Here is a 15,132-nt window from a genome sequence, read left to right on the forward strand (position 1 = left end):
ATATCCTCTGCTTTAGCTCCGTTCTGAAGTACCCAGATAATAGTCTCTGATGCACATCTCCTGAGTTGTTTTACAGATGCTAAAATAACCCCCAAATGGAAGAAATTAACTACTTAATGACCATGAGCACATAGTCCCCAGGCCTACTGGAGACTAAGGATTGATCATTTTAACCCCTGTGACACCCTTACCATCAAACAATCGGAGAATTGTGCACTAGCTGATCACAGACCCTGGAACTCCCCTTCCCACCTTGCCTTTAAATAGGCTTTGCTGAGACCCATCCGGGAGTTCAGGCTTTCTGAGCACTAGCTGTCCCCAACTCCTTGTATGACACCTTACAATAAACACTGCACTTTCCTTCACCACAGTCCGGTGTCAGTAGACTGGCTTTACTGCCTGCGAGGGAGCAGACCCAAGTTTTGGGCCAGTAACACTCAGTCTGTAAAACCCACCCATCGTACTTGCAGCCATCAAAGTTGTATTTCTTTTATTTTTTTAAATGGCACGAGACCTCGAGGCTGTCACAGCTTCCATGTTCAGACTCCTGAATTTGCTGGAATTCCATTTTTCCTGGAATTTCATATTCCAGAGAGTCATTTCCCAACCCTGTCAAATCCTTTAAACACCCAACTGCACGCTCAGCTCCCCAGTCCCAGATCTTGTTTATGTTGTATCTTTGTCATCTTTGTCCTGTTCCATAAAGAGTCGCGGATGAACACCAAGACCTTGTGTTACAGAGCATGAGACCTTGTTAGGTCAGAGATGATGAAATTAGAAAGTCGGAAAGCACATATCCGACTAACGACGTCTCCTTAGCACCCGGGGGCCCGCTGCCTTTCTGCATGACTTTACGTGTGTAACAGACAATATTTGGAGGAATTACAAGGCGTCTTCCCTCCTTCCCCTACTTCCCTATACTCACTGGCATTCCTCTGTGTTGCAACGGTCAATTATAAAATACACTCACTGTCCTTGGGGGAGGGTGGACACAGCTTAGAGAAGCAAGTCAACTGAGTTCCTCAGTCGGTTTTCTTTCAGACTCTACATACTAGTTCTGAAAGCACAGGCTTTCCATTTCAAGATCTCAGCTTTTGGGGAGAAAAGGATTTGGGTGGACATGGTAGGATGGGGATAAGGCCAAACCCCACACGAAACTGGAGATAGGGTTGATACCATAAAGTGTAGATGTGTTTTTAAAATTCATGATTTAAGAGCTAGCTTTCCACATAACAGGAGAGAAAAATAAGATAGACGCTAGAGGGAAGATAAAGGAAAGATGTGAGCCAAAAAGTTAGGCATCTGAGAATGATTAATAGGGTCCCATCCCTGCCCTGGAAGAGGGTGTAGTGGGGCTGGAAGGAGGCACAGCCCAGGAAGGCTGCCAGCCTTTCCAAGAGACTTGGCGAGCTCAGAGGAGTTTAGGGTTGGACAAATGGGCCAGAGTCATGGACCCAACCCAGGAAGCCATGACAGGACTCCTGGGTCTTTGAAGGGTGAGTATGCAAAGCAGCTCAAGACAGCCTTGGGGCCGCTGGGCCCGGTCAGCAGGAAGAGCTGTGGTTTCTTTCACCCTCTGCAGCTCAGCTCACATCCCTGGCTTCTGCTCGCTCAGCTTCTGGCCTCCTATGAGGAAAATGCCTGTATTATGGGAACATTACAGAAGACTCTGGGTTGGGGTGAGGTAGTGAGAGGACAGAAAGTTTGCATAAACCAGAACATGAGGAAACAGACTTCCTCCTGTCTAGAGAGGGAGATGGGAAGAGGCAGGCACTGCACAAAAGCAGAAAACACAGGGCTGGCATCCAATGGTGCTCACCCCCCATCCTGCCTCATCTCTTCTGGTCCCCACCCAGAAACCCAGAGAAACCTCAACCAGACAGTCTTGAAAGCAGATACAAGCTCCCTGGCCTCTGGGTGAGAAAAGGAAGTTTTATGAAAAGAGGAGAAAAGAAAAAACAAAGTCTGATGTTGCACAACAGGTGAAGTCCTACTTTGCCACACCACAAGGAGTCCATGCTGTCATCTGTAATTCCCTGGTAAAGCATTTCTTCATGAGGGTGTTCAGGCCTACTGCTGTCTTCCTTGGTGATCCGGCCTCTGTGAAGCTGAGTTTCTCTCTTCTCCACACCTCAGGGGCAGGGAGGTGTGGGGAAAGGGCTCCACTGTGAGGGAGGAGGTCCAGATTCTGGCCCTAACCCTGCCTTTTCTCTAATAATGAAACCAGACATGAGCCATGGCTTTGCTCTGGGGTTCAATAGACAAATGAGAGGGTAGATTCCTCCAGATAGGAGACCAAGATGCCCAGAGGGCCCCAGGAGTCTCAATAAGAGTCAGGCTTCCTCTCTCTCTCTTTTTTTTTTTTTGATACTTATTTATTTTGTTTGCCTGCATCGGGTCTTAGTTATGGCACGTGGGACCTTTGTTGCGGCATATGGGATCTTTAGCTGCGGCATGCGAACGCTTAGTTGCAGCATGTGGGATCTAGTTCCCTGACCAGGGATTGAACCCGGGCCCCCTGAATTGGGAGCGTGGAGTCTTAGCCACTGGAGCACCAGAGAAGTCTCCAGGCTTCCTCATAATGTGGCTGGTGGGTGTTGAATCTTTGGTGAAGCCTCAGCCCTCACACTCAGCTGCTGAAGCAGCCCCTCCTCTTGAGATGCCTCACCTCATCATAATCTGTCACCTTGGAATGTGTCCACTTTGCCCTGAGTTTCTCCTGTGGGTAAGTTTGTCTCACCTTCTAGAATGTTCCATTCCCTTCCACACTAAGCTGGAGGGGGTCATTGTCAATGACCCTTCCATTGGTGACTGTATTAGTTTCCTATTGCTGCTGTAACAAATTACACAAACTTGGTGTCCTAAAAAAATACACAGTTATGCTCTTAAAGTTCTAGAGGTCAGAAGTCCACAATCTCATCCACTGAGCTGACATCAAGGTGGCTGTGCTCCTTCTGGAAGTTTTAGGAGAGAAACCATTTTCTTGCCTTTTCCAGCTTCTAGAGCTGCATTCTTGCATTTCTTGGCTCGTGGCCTCTTCCTCCATCTTCAAAGCCAGCAGCATGGCATCTTGCTTTTGTTTTCACATTGCCTTCTCTTCTGTGGTCACATCTCCTTCTGCACCCTCTTATAAGGACACTTATGATCAGATTTAGGATCCAGAAAAATAATCCAGGATAATCTCTTCATCTCAAGATTCTTAACTTGATCACATCTGCAAAGGCTTTTTTACCTTATAAAGGAATATTCACAGATTCTGGGGATTAGGATGTGAACATCTTGGGGGCCATTATTCAGCCTACCACAGAGATCTATACCTTGTCTCAGGCCTGGGGATCATGAATTCTCTCTCCCAACCCCTTCCCTCAGAATGGTGTGTATCTTTCACCAAAGACCATACCCTAACCTTCCCGGCCACCCCAATTACCCGTCCTTTCCCTCCCTTTAGGCCCTGAGGATATTGGTCCAATGGAACTTCCTATGATGATAGGAATGTTCTACATTTGCACCATGCAACGTGGCAGCCACGAACCACATGTAGCCAGTGAGCACCTGAAATGTGACTAGTGCAACTGAGGAATTGAATTTCAAATTTTATTTAACTGAAATTAAATTTAATTGAAATTTAAATAGCTACTTGTGGCTAGTGGCTACGTATTGGACAGCTCAGATCTAGGCAGATGAGAAGTAGAAGACAAGACCAGTCAGGTTCTTTGCTGCTAGCCTCTTCTCACACATTTTGGGATCAGTTCTGCCCCTCCCCAACCTCCTTTTCTCAGTCCCTGCAGAATCTGAAGGAGGTTTCTACAGGAGCTCTGGGATGATGGGAGTGGCTGAGGGCAGGGCAAGGAAGGAAATTGTGTCTATTGGCCCCAGAGAGGTACATAGTCTCAGTTCTGCTTTTGCATCAGACTAAGAACATTCAAACAAGAAATGTAGATCATAACTACAATGAGGTATCACCTCACACTGGTCAGAATGGACATCACCAAAAAGTCTACAAATAATAAATGCTGGGGTTTCCCTGGTGGCGCAGTGGTTGAGAATCTGCCTGCTAATGCAGGGGACACAAGTTCGAGCCCTGGTCTGGGAAGATCCCACATGCCGCGGATCAACTAGGCCCCTGAGCCACAACTACTGAGCCTGTGCGTCTGGAGCCTGTGCTCCGCAACAAGAGAGGCCACGACAGTGAGAGGTCTACGCACCACGATGAAGAGTGGCCCCCGCTTGCCACAACTAGAGAAAGCCCTCGCACAGAAACGAAAACCCAACACAGCCAAAAATAAAAATAAATTAATTAAAAGAAGGCTCAACATTTTTTTTAAAAAAATAAATAAATAAATGCTGGAGAGGGTGTGGAGAAAAGGGAACCCTCCTATACTGTTGGTGGGAATACAAACTGGTAAAGCCACTATGGAGAACAGTATGGAGGTTCCTTAAAAAACTAAAAATAGAGCTACCATATGATCCAGCAATCCCACTCCTGGGCATATACCCTGAGAAAACCGTAATTTGAAAAGATACATGCACCCCAATGTTCATTGCAGCACTATTTACAATACAGTAGCCAGGACATGGAAGCAACCTAAATGTCCATCGACAGATGAGTGGATAAAGAAGATGTGGTACACATATACAATGGAATATTACTCAGCCATAAAAAGAATGAAATATTGCCATTTGCAGCACATGGATGGACCTGAAAATTATCGTACTAAGTCAGACAAAGAAAGACAAATACTGTACATTATCACTTATATGTGGAATCTAAAAACAAAACAAAACAAATGAATTTATTTACAAAACAGAAACAGACTCACAGACACAGAAAACAAACTTATGGTTACCAAATGGGAAAGGGAGAGAGGGGAGGGATCAATTAGGAGTATGGAATTAACAGATACACACTACTATATATAAAATAGCTAAACAACAAGGATTTACTGTAGAGCACAGGGAACTATATTCAATATCTTGTAATAACCTATAATGGAAAAGAATATGAAGAATATATATATATATATATAATATATATATGAATATATAACTGAATCACTTTGCTGTACACCTGAAACAACACATTATAGATCAACTATAGTTCAATAAAAAAAAAAAAGAACACAAACAATTTTGACGTAGCTCCCTCTTTACCCTACTTACACGATGAGCTGTCCTTTTGGGGACCATGGAGGCATGGCACAACGAGCACAGAAAAGGGGACTAACCTGGGGCTTGACACTGGCCTTGATGCTCTCTGGGTGGCCTTTAGAAAGTCACTTCTCAGTTCTTATTCCTCAGTTTCTGTACTAAGATAGGGCTGGACCAGATGGTCTGAGAGGTTCCTCCCAGCTTGTGAATCAAGATTTAATTGTGCATGTAATTCTACTAGAGAGTCATGTTCTGCCTGACCCATGTCATAGGAAGTCATGACCGAAGGGTTGTTAAGTGGCCTTGGGTTACTCCCATCACACTCTAGAACCAAATCTGACATCTGTTCTTTTGTCCTCATGACCACACTTTGCATTTGCTTTGGCTCTGGAGGGCCGATCCACTAATCTAATCTGCCTGATGACCCTGGGAGGATAGACGTTATAGCCCATTTTAAGTGAAAAAGCTGAGGCTCAGAGAGGGAAAGAGAGAAACTTCCAGGCACCAGGCCCCACGATGAGAGCTTTACACATCATATCATAACACCCCTTCAAAGTGAATAATATCACTCCCACTTTACAGGGGTGAAAATTGAGGTCCAATGAGACAAGATGACTTTTTTTTTTTTTTGCGGTACGCGGGCCTCTCACTGTTGTGGCCTCTCCCGTTGCGGAGCACAGGCTCCGGACGCGCAGGCTCAGCGGCCATGGCTCACAGGCCCAGCCGCTCCGCGGCATGTGGGATCTTCCCAGACCGGGGCACAAACCCGTGTCCCCTGCAACGGCAGGCGGACTCTCAACCACTGCGCCACCAGGGAAGCCCCCAAGATGACTTTCTTAATGATAGTGAGTGATGGAGGCCCACTTTTCTGATTCTGAGCTGCTTCATCTTCCCTCTCTGTTGTGCTGCTGTTCCTATTTACAGCTTCCCTACAAGATGTTGAAATGATAGCCCTCAGCAGCACAGGTATCTTTTTGGATCAGCCTTTCACGGTGCACCCCAAGCAGACCTACATGCCTTAGCAAGTCACATCACCTCTGTGCCTCTGTTTCTACATCCGTAAAATTGAGGATAACAGTCCCTACTTCATAAGGGTGTTAAAATCCTTGCTAATAGTATTAAGTGAAGTTTGTATCTCTAGACATTTTAGCCCATATTAAGGACTCAGTAATTGCTCATTCTTATTGTGTTTGGAAACTATTCATAATAGCAGGCAATTCCCTTTACCGCAAATCAAATTAAAACACGAAGAAACTGTCTACATTTTTAAAAAATTTTATTAACACTTGGACTCAATTGCATTATCCATGTATCCGCAATAGCAGAGAAACAGTGATGGTGGACCATCCCCATGGGGGACACATGTCCTTCGGCAAAACAAACATAAATAGTGGGAAACAACACCAAATACAATAATAACATAGTACGTAATAAAGATTAAATTAAGAGAAGGAACAGGGACTGCCCGGAGGGGTCCTGAGTGTGGAGAGGGTGCGTCGGGCTCAGGTGATCTTTCCTGCAGAACACTTGCCCCGCCCTCAGAGCGGCTCAGTTCAGTTCAAGGTCATCCATGTACTCCTGGACCCAGGGATCACTGGGGTTGGCGCACACCTGCCTGCCCTTTTTGGTTTGGAATCTGTGGAGCAAAGAGTGGACAGGTTAGAATCCCATGGGACCTTGCCTGTGGCGGGTATCTCCCTGTCCTTCACCATGGCTCATGCTGGACAGCCTACTGGGTGAGAAGACCCTTCCTGGGGTGCTGCTGGGACCTGATTCCTTGTAACTTCCTCCTTGGGTTTAGCTGTGGCCTCCTGAGTTGCCCAGATTAGGAACCAATGAGTTTTGCAATCAATGTGGACATATCTCCCCATTCATTCCCTGCTGCCCCTAGCAATGACTTTGGCACGTGTTTTCTAAGTATGGTTTAAGAATTCAGCCCACATCTTCTATCATCTTTTTGACCTTCCCTGTTTTCCTGGCCTCTAGCTAACTTCCTCCCCGGAAAGCACCTTCCCCTCCTTTAGCTCCCACCCAGCCCTCTCCAGGTCTCAGCAGGTGACACCATGACCTGTTCCTCACTGCTTTCAGGGAGGCCTTCAGCCCTGACACCTGCCTCCCTACTGCTTCATCTCCCCTCACCTCAAACAGGCCCCCTTTTCTAATCCTGCCCTTACCCTCGCCTCCAAGAAAGGCCCCAGGGTTGATACTCACACGACAGCTGGCTGGGAGCAGAGACTGCTGGTCTCGTAATAATCGATCACAAAGTGGCGAGGAAGCTTCCGCAGGGTGTAAGTGAAGCAGCAGGCAGTGGGAGGGTCTGAGCCCACTGGGAAGAAAGGCCAAGGTGAGACAGAAGCTCTACCCAGAGCTATTCATTTTGGCTTCTAGTTATAGATATTCAAAGGGCATCCCTGTGGATCTGCCAGATCCCCAAATATGGTCCCTTGTATCTAATCCCACCCACTCTGAGTAGGAGTCTTATTCTGAATAGAGAATCCTAGGAGAAGACCACGAAAGGATTCTAGAAGGTTCAGGCTGTATCGGGTCTTAGAGCACAGGTCTAACTCCCTTCATTTTACAGATGGGGAAACCAAGGCACAGAGAGAGACAGGGACTTGCTTAAACCAGTCTATGGGTTGCTATTTCTTAAGAAAACGGGAACTTGAATATTACTGAGTGTCTACCAGACTCTACGTTTACCTGCAGGCTACTTAGGAATCTTCCCTGCTCCCTTTTGTCGCATCCCCAGATGTTAGTGTTGGACCAGCCCCAACTAGAAAAGTCAGCGCTGCCTACATCCTGACTCAGTGGCAGCTGGAAGAATGGACTTACTTGGTGCTGAGAGAGCCGGAGAGCAGAAAGCAGCTGAGAGCACGAGGAAGGAGAGGACAGTCAGGCAGAGCTTCATGGTCTTGGTTGAGGAGAGACTTGCCTGGAGCTCGGACTGCAGAACCCAGAAGCTTCAGAACCCTTCTGTGCTCTGTGCTGATACTGAGTTGGGAGCCCTTCTTTATAGGAACTCTGAGGCCTGGGACAGAGATGGGGGAGAGTGGAATTTCCAGGGTACAGATGATGTCATGGTGCCAATAAGGAAACTGAAGCTAGCTGGCTGAGGACCTCTGCACAGCTTTCTTTTCCCCAGCAGTGTCATCACGGAGGAAAGCGGAGGGAGGTGTAGGAGAGAAGAAGTGGGCTGAACCCTAGAGGGAAGTGGTATACCAAAGGCAGTGACTGAGGCTTGGGGGAGAATTGCAAACCCAACCAGAAAGATAGAACCTTCACACCTGCTAGAAGGGGCTTGTAGATGAGAACCATCACGCTCTTGGTGGTTAGCACCTCCAGAAGCTAGAGACTTCATGTCAGTCTTTCTAGGGTCACCACAGGCTTGGCCCCAAGAAGGGGAGGAAGCCAGGATTCCATGTCCCACTGCAGGCCTCCTTCTGCTAGGCAGAGTGAACTTTAGTGCCCTGTATATTTCCTTGGGCATAACGAAAGTGTCCAGCTTCTGTCCAGTGTGCAGAAGGCCCCAGCAGAAGTGTAGCTTCTACACAGCGAACATTTACTATGTGTCAGGCACTAGGCAAGCTGCGTTATACACATACATCTAACCCTACCATAACCCTGAGCAGGGTGTGATTATTCCCCTGAAGCAATGAGATTCAGAGGACAGAACAGGGTTCCGTGATCATCTCAAGGCCACACAGCTGTTAAGTGGCAGTGCCAAGATTTGGACTGAGGTTCATCTGACTCTAAAATCCATTTTCTTTCTACCCTGTCATCTCCAGAACAAATATAGAATGTGACCACAGAGAGAGGAACTGCTGGCCACCTAGGGGCCACGCCACACACAAAGACCCATCTTATCAGGGCTGAATACAGGAAAGGGGTGTGGTCCATCTGTCCCAAAGAATGCAAAAGAAATCAAGATTTCAGTGTGCTCCCTTGGGCCAATAACAGAAAAGGAGAAAGAAATCAGGAAGAATCAAGTTTAGAAGACCCAGATAAAGAATGTTCTTCCAGTATAAACATGGAATTGGATAAAGCTGACAGTGAATTCATCTATGTTACAGATAAAGTATATAATCTAAGCCTGTGGGTGTTTCCCAGACATCCACAGGGAATTCCTTGTGTTCCTCTAAAGCCCTGCCTGGTTCAGCAGCTGCCGTGGGCCTGAAGGTGACTACACGAAGCTTCCAAAGGCCAGGAATACAGCAGTGCATGAATCAGGGCAAATGAGGGCCATTAGGATGATGGGATCAAGACCTCTATCCACCTTCAGCTCAACCACTCTGATCCACCTGCTCACCCACAGTCCCACATTGCTACCTGCCTCTGCTTTGAAAAGGAAGAATGAAGAGTGAAAAGAGGGAGCCAGGCCTCCTGGGTGCTGTAGAGATGTGCGATAGAAGGAGTCAGAGCAGCATCTCGGAGCATTTCAGTGTCACTAAATAAAGTACAATGTCTTCCTACTTCATCACTCTCCTCTCTCCCTGCTCCCATCACCTACACATGCACACAGACTGTACTTCTTTTCTTTATCCTTTCTGTCCTCACTCCTTTCTTCCTGTGAGTCTTGCTTCAAGTGTTCTGATCTTCACCAAGACCCCCATCCCCAACTCTAACACTCTACAATCTCTGATATCACTTATGCAAGTATCTCTCGTGGTCTCTCCTGGTTGATGGAGTTTCATCTTCATGCATCAAGAACCTTGCTTCAAGGGAAGAAGGATGTGTCTCGTGGTACCCGGAATCTACACAGACTTCGTTATCCTGGCATTTCCATTCAACCCAATTGAGTAGTCACCTGTTCTTTGTCAGGACAGACAGAGCTGAATGACGACCCATCGCTGCCCTCAGAGTCCTTAGTCTAGTGATGGTGCTGACAGTGACAGAAATCACTGTCTTGTGAGATGGAATAAGGTATGTGTCATGTCAGAGGTAGAAACAAAATGTCAGAGAGCCAAAGGATGGAGAAAGCCATCTCTTGGCTGTACATGAATAGTTCCAGGTCAAGACTAAATCCACTGTGCACTAAGGAAGAGCCCTTGACGTGGAGACCTCCGTCTACATAAGTGGGGAGCGCTGATCTTCAAGCCATGGAAGGACATAACTCTTATGAAAATATGTAAGAAGAATGATGATAGATAAGAGTGGGTGACTAGCCACGCAGTGCGTTTGTTGATTTTTGCCTCCTAGCCTTAGATTTGATCTTTGGCTCATGCAGGCAAAATTTTTTTATTCATGAAGGTCTTAACAATAATGCTGTGTTCACACCAGTGAACGTTCACACAGGGAGTACAAAGGCTTGTGTCAAAATGTTTAGCTAAATCAATGGCCTCCAAGGTTTATACATTGAGGCCATTTCTAAGTAATAGTCGATAGAGAATGATAACAAATGCCTCTCAAATACACAACCAAAAAAGTGCTCATCTCCTCTAGAGAACCTTCCCTGACCTCTCTTCCAACTGAACTCTGTACCTCCCTTTGTGCTACCTCCATCACATCACCTATAAAATATCTGCCTACTTGGTTGTCTCCGCTCCTAGAAAGGGAGTTCCTTAATGCAGAAACTGGGTTATGCTTATCTCTGTGTACACAGTAGGTATTTTTAAAATTTATTTATTTATTTTTATTTTTGGCTGCCTTGGGTCTTTGTTGCCGTGCGTGAGCTTTTCTCTGGTTGTGGTGAGCGGGGGCTACACTTTGTTGCAGTGCTTGGGCTTCTCATTGGGTGGCTTCTCTTGTTGCAGAGCATAGGCTCTAGGTGCGCGGGCTTCAGTAGTTGTGGCACTTGGGCTCAGTAGTTGTGGTTCGCAGGCTGTAGAGTGCAGGCTCAGTAGTAGTGGCGGACAGGCTTAGCTGCTCCGTGGCATGTGGGATCTTCCCGGACCAGGGCTTGAACCCATGTCCCCTGCATTGGCAGGCGGATTGTTAACCACTGCACCACCAGGGAAGCCCTACACAGTAGGTATTAATAAGTGTCCAGAGGCAGCTCAAACTACCAGTTTTAATGGGAGGGGGTGTGATAGGTAATATGGACTCTGGACATGAAGTCCATTTGGTCAAATGAAGTATGAATTAACTAGGCATCTGACACTCTATCCAGAATATGATTCCCCAGCCTTGATGGGAGTCACTCCTCCTCCTTCTTCCTCAACCCACATGCCCAGTGGTTTCATGGTAAAGGATACTATTCTAGGACTCAGCTCTTTCCAGCTCAGGGATGTGAGAAGTGACAGCGAGAGTTAACCATGGTTCCAGAGAGCCCCACGGGCATACTGTGGGCCACCCCCTCACTCCTGAGCAGGGAAGTCCTCCACTTCCCCTCACTCGTGCTGATAAGAGGTTTCCCCTCCCACGCCCTTGACGGCCACTGTGCTCGAAACTCCATCCTGGGAATTTTCACATCTGTTTTGTCATTTTGTCCTCCCAGCCTCCCCAGTGGTCCTGAAAGCAGGACCAGTGGCCACAGCAGTAACAAGACCTTCCAAAGGTCTTTGGATTTCCCTCAGCATATCCATGTCTATGGTTTTATCTGATCCCAATCTGTTTTGCCATGGCTCAGATTAGGAAGCAAGACCTAGAAAAGTTAAAAAACTTGATTAAGCTTACATAGGATATGCGTCAAGACCCAATTTCTTCCAACTCCTGGTCCAGAGATGACCAAACTTCTTTGACAGGTGTGACCCTTTGAGATCACACGTGGGAAGTCTCTGAAGGTACCAGACTCTCAGAAGAGATTACAATCCTGCTGAGGGGCGGGAAGCAGAGGTGGGCAATCCCGACATGCTGTGCTTTTGTGGAAGGAGAGTGCTGAGATGCAAGTGTAGGAGAGACCATTGGGTGTCGGGACCAAGAGACTTAGCCACTAGGAAGTGGAGTGCCCGGAACTAGAGAATTCCTTGTGAGTGAATGTTGCAACTGCAAAGCCAAGGGGATCTGGAATATATGGTTGTTCTGCCAAGACAATAAACTAAGAAAAGGTAAATCCTTTAGTCTTGCCGATATGGTAGCCAAATCCCTTGGAGAGAATGGGAGCAGAAACTGGATTGCAGATTGAAGAAATAAGTACACAATTATTCGAAGTGCAGGGTTCAGGATGGAGTCCATAGGACAGTGAGCTGGTTGAAGCCATTCATCAGTGATGGTCCCAATCTTCTTAAAGTGGAAATGTGCCTTTGTCACCGGCCACAGACCTGCTCTTTAGCTGTCAAAGGTGAAGGGCAGGGCTACCCTGGTGGCGCAGTGGTTAAGAATCCGCCTGCCAGTGCAGGGGACACGGGTTTGAGCCCTGGTCCGGGAAGATCCCACATGCCGCGGAGCAACTAAGCCCGTGCACCACAACTACTGAGCCCGTGGGCCACAACTACTGAGCCCGCGTGCCACAACTACTGAAGCCTGCACACCTAGAGCCCGTGCTCTGCAACAAGAGAAGCCATGACAATGAGAAGTCCACGCACCACAACAAAGAGCAGCCCCCGCTCACCGCAACTAGAGAAAGCCTGCGCACAGCAACGAAGACCCAACGCAGCCAAAAATAAATAAATTTAATAAAAAAGAAAAACTTCATAAGAAACAAAATTAGCATGCATGATGTTTCAGTGTGGGGATATTCCAAACTTTTATACCAAAATTTATATTTAACCAATCTGTTACTTAGCCCATTCAGGTTGTTCTAACCTTCCTCTATTCTAAATTGAGCTGAGACTTGAAGGATGATTAACCAGGAAGAGTGTGAGGGTGGGGTCATTCAGGCAAAGAACAAGAGACCCGTGCTTTTTAAAATATATAAAATAGATTACTTGAAATATTGCAGTTATAATGATAATAGTAACTAACACATAACACTTACTATGAGCCAGTCATGTTCTAAGCCTTTATAGATATTAATGCATTTCATCCTCACAGCAGTGCTCTGAGGTAGGTACTGTTATTATCCCCTTTCACACATGAGGACACTGAAGCACAGAGAGGTAAGTAACCTACTGAAGGTAAGTAACACACAGCTCGTACATGACAGATTTTGAAATGATACCAAGAAGGTATGGCTCCAGAGCGTAAATAAATCAGAAAAGGGAAATGTGTTTCTTATAAATTTATGTTAAAGCTTAATGGCCAAATTTGTGTTATTATGATGTAAAGTATCTTTCGGTTTTGCATTTTGCATGTCTTTGAATACTGCAATCCATGGATTTCTCTCTTTTCCTTAGAAAATTAAGGTAATTAAACAGTGGTTTCCTTTATTTGGTCTAAATACTAATCTCTGCAGCTTTCACGGGATATACCCATGCTTATAGAATTTCACTCTGCCCTGTGATCTACACGAAAGGGAAATTGTGCTTTGCCAAGTGACACCTGGTTCATAAAAAGCAGAGCAGAGACCTGCATTTTTAAGGAATCACATGTAGTTTAGAGAGCTGAGTCTTTGTTTCCAGGAAGTCTGAAGGTGGCAAGAAACAAGGCCAAAGGGGGAGACAGAGGTCAGGTCACAGAGGGGAAGCTTCCATTTCATGCTGGAAACAAGGTAGACTGTTTGAAGGTTTTCAACAGAGAGAGACAGAGACTGATTTGATCAAAATCACTTCAAATGCCTTGTGCTGGACAAATTGAAGAGAGGCAACTGGAGGAAAAAGCAATTGACAGGACACTCTTGTCATGACAAGAAGTGACAAGGACCCACCTAAGACAGTGGCAATGGGAAAGATGAGAAGTAGATACACTTAATTTCAAGTATACAACAGAGTCAGTAGTTGAATAGATGGAGGAGATGAGGGGGAGGGAGGAGTCAGGGTGACTCCCAGCTTTCTGGCTTGGAAACCTGGTAAGAGGGAATGCTTTTTACTGAGTCACAGAAGGAGGAGCAGGGGGACAGGTGGAAGGTACCAAGTACCAAGGGGACCAGTACATCTTGGTACCAGTACCAAGATGTACGCCCTGATCTGCGTGCACGTGCACATGCACGCACACACACACACACACACACAAAATGGCCAGAGGAGAATGACAAGAAGAACTCAAGATAGGAAAGGGCCTGGCTGCAGAAAGAAGGGGCTGCGTCAGTGAGACACTGTCTCTCTAGGATGCTAGAAATGGGCCCCCAGGATATTTTCTCTGCCCACATGAAAGGCAGGGCCAAGCCTGCTGCAGCCTGACTCTGTGGACCACAGCTGGAAAAAAGGAGGCCAAGGCCGGGCCAAAAAAGGGTGTCATTATCAATGAGCCCATCCATGGAACCACTGCTGCCAAAGGGAGAGAGCTGAGATTGACGCCTGGGGATGTAGAGCTATGGGACCGGAAACTGGAACGAAACCAATCCATCAGGGCCAGGGCACAGGAAACAATGAGGAGGTGAGCAGAGCCGGACTAGGCAGAGGTGTTGCAGAACCTGATTATTCAGCCAGAATTCCCTGTTCTCGTGGCTGGGATGTTCTGCTGGACTGAGGTGGGGCCTCAAAGAGGCTGGAACGAACCAGAAAGCTAGGACACAAATCAAGGCCCTCCATGCTGAAGGATCCACCATGTTGACCGTTGGCCAGTTTCTGTGATCACCACGTAAGAGATCTTGGTGGTCCCCAAAGATCAAGACCTTGACACCACGGCCTTTCTGATCCTTTATATAATATTAGTATTTCAACTCCCTAGTGAGACGTTGGCCATAATACACACTGTTCGTCAAATCAATGAACCATTCATTCACCAAATACTTATTAATGCATTGCGATTACTGTTGGAGATACATTGTTAAATAATGTAGACACTGAAATGTAAAACTGACTAATTCCATCTCTCTGATCCTGGGCAAGTCATTTTACCTGGGAACATTAATTTACCTCCTAGGATATTTCTGAGACCCTTCCAACTCATCCATCCTAAGGTTTCCTTACATTATTCATTAAATATGTGCATACGGAGCACATACTCTGCATACAAGTATGTTATTTTCCTGATCCAAATAAAAACATATATGACAAAGAGCTATTTCCT

General features: G+C 46.4%; 1 protein-coding gene across 1 annotated transcript in view; it reads right to left on the reverse strand.

The window, feature by feature from the left end:
• Window positions 1-6,407: 6,407 nt before the first annotated feature.
• The window catches only part of LOC101330472 (C-C motif chemokine 4), a 74,757-nt gene continuing 66,032 nt past the window's right edge, over window positions 6,408-15,132 (reverse strand). Inside the window, exons 2-4 of the mRNA XM_019945521.3 lie at window positions 7,981-8,176; window positions 7,360-7,474; window positions 6,408-6,784 (exon numbers count right to left, since the gene is read on the reverse strand). Coding sequence (XP_019801080.2) covers window positions 6,697-6,784; window positions 7,360-7,474; window positions 7,981-8,056 — 279 coding nt within the window. The 5' untranslated portion in view covers window positions 8,057-8,176 and the 3' untranslated portion in view covers window positions 6,408-6,696. The remainder of the gene's footprint in view (window positions 6,785-7,359; window positions 7,475-7,980; window positions 8,177-15,132) is intronic.

The sequence above is a fragment of the Tursiops truncatus genome, chromosome 20, assembly GCF_011762595.2.
Source record: "Tursiops truncatus isolate mTurTru1 chromosome 20, mTurTru1.mat.Y, whole genome shotgun sequence".
Lineage (NCBI taxonomy): Eukaryota > Metazoa > Chordata > Mammalia > Artiodactyla > Delphinidae > Tursiops > Tursiops truncatus.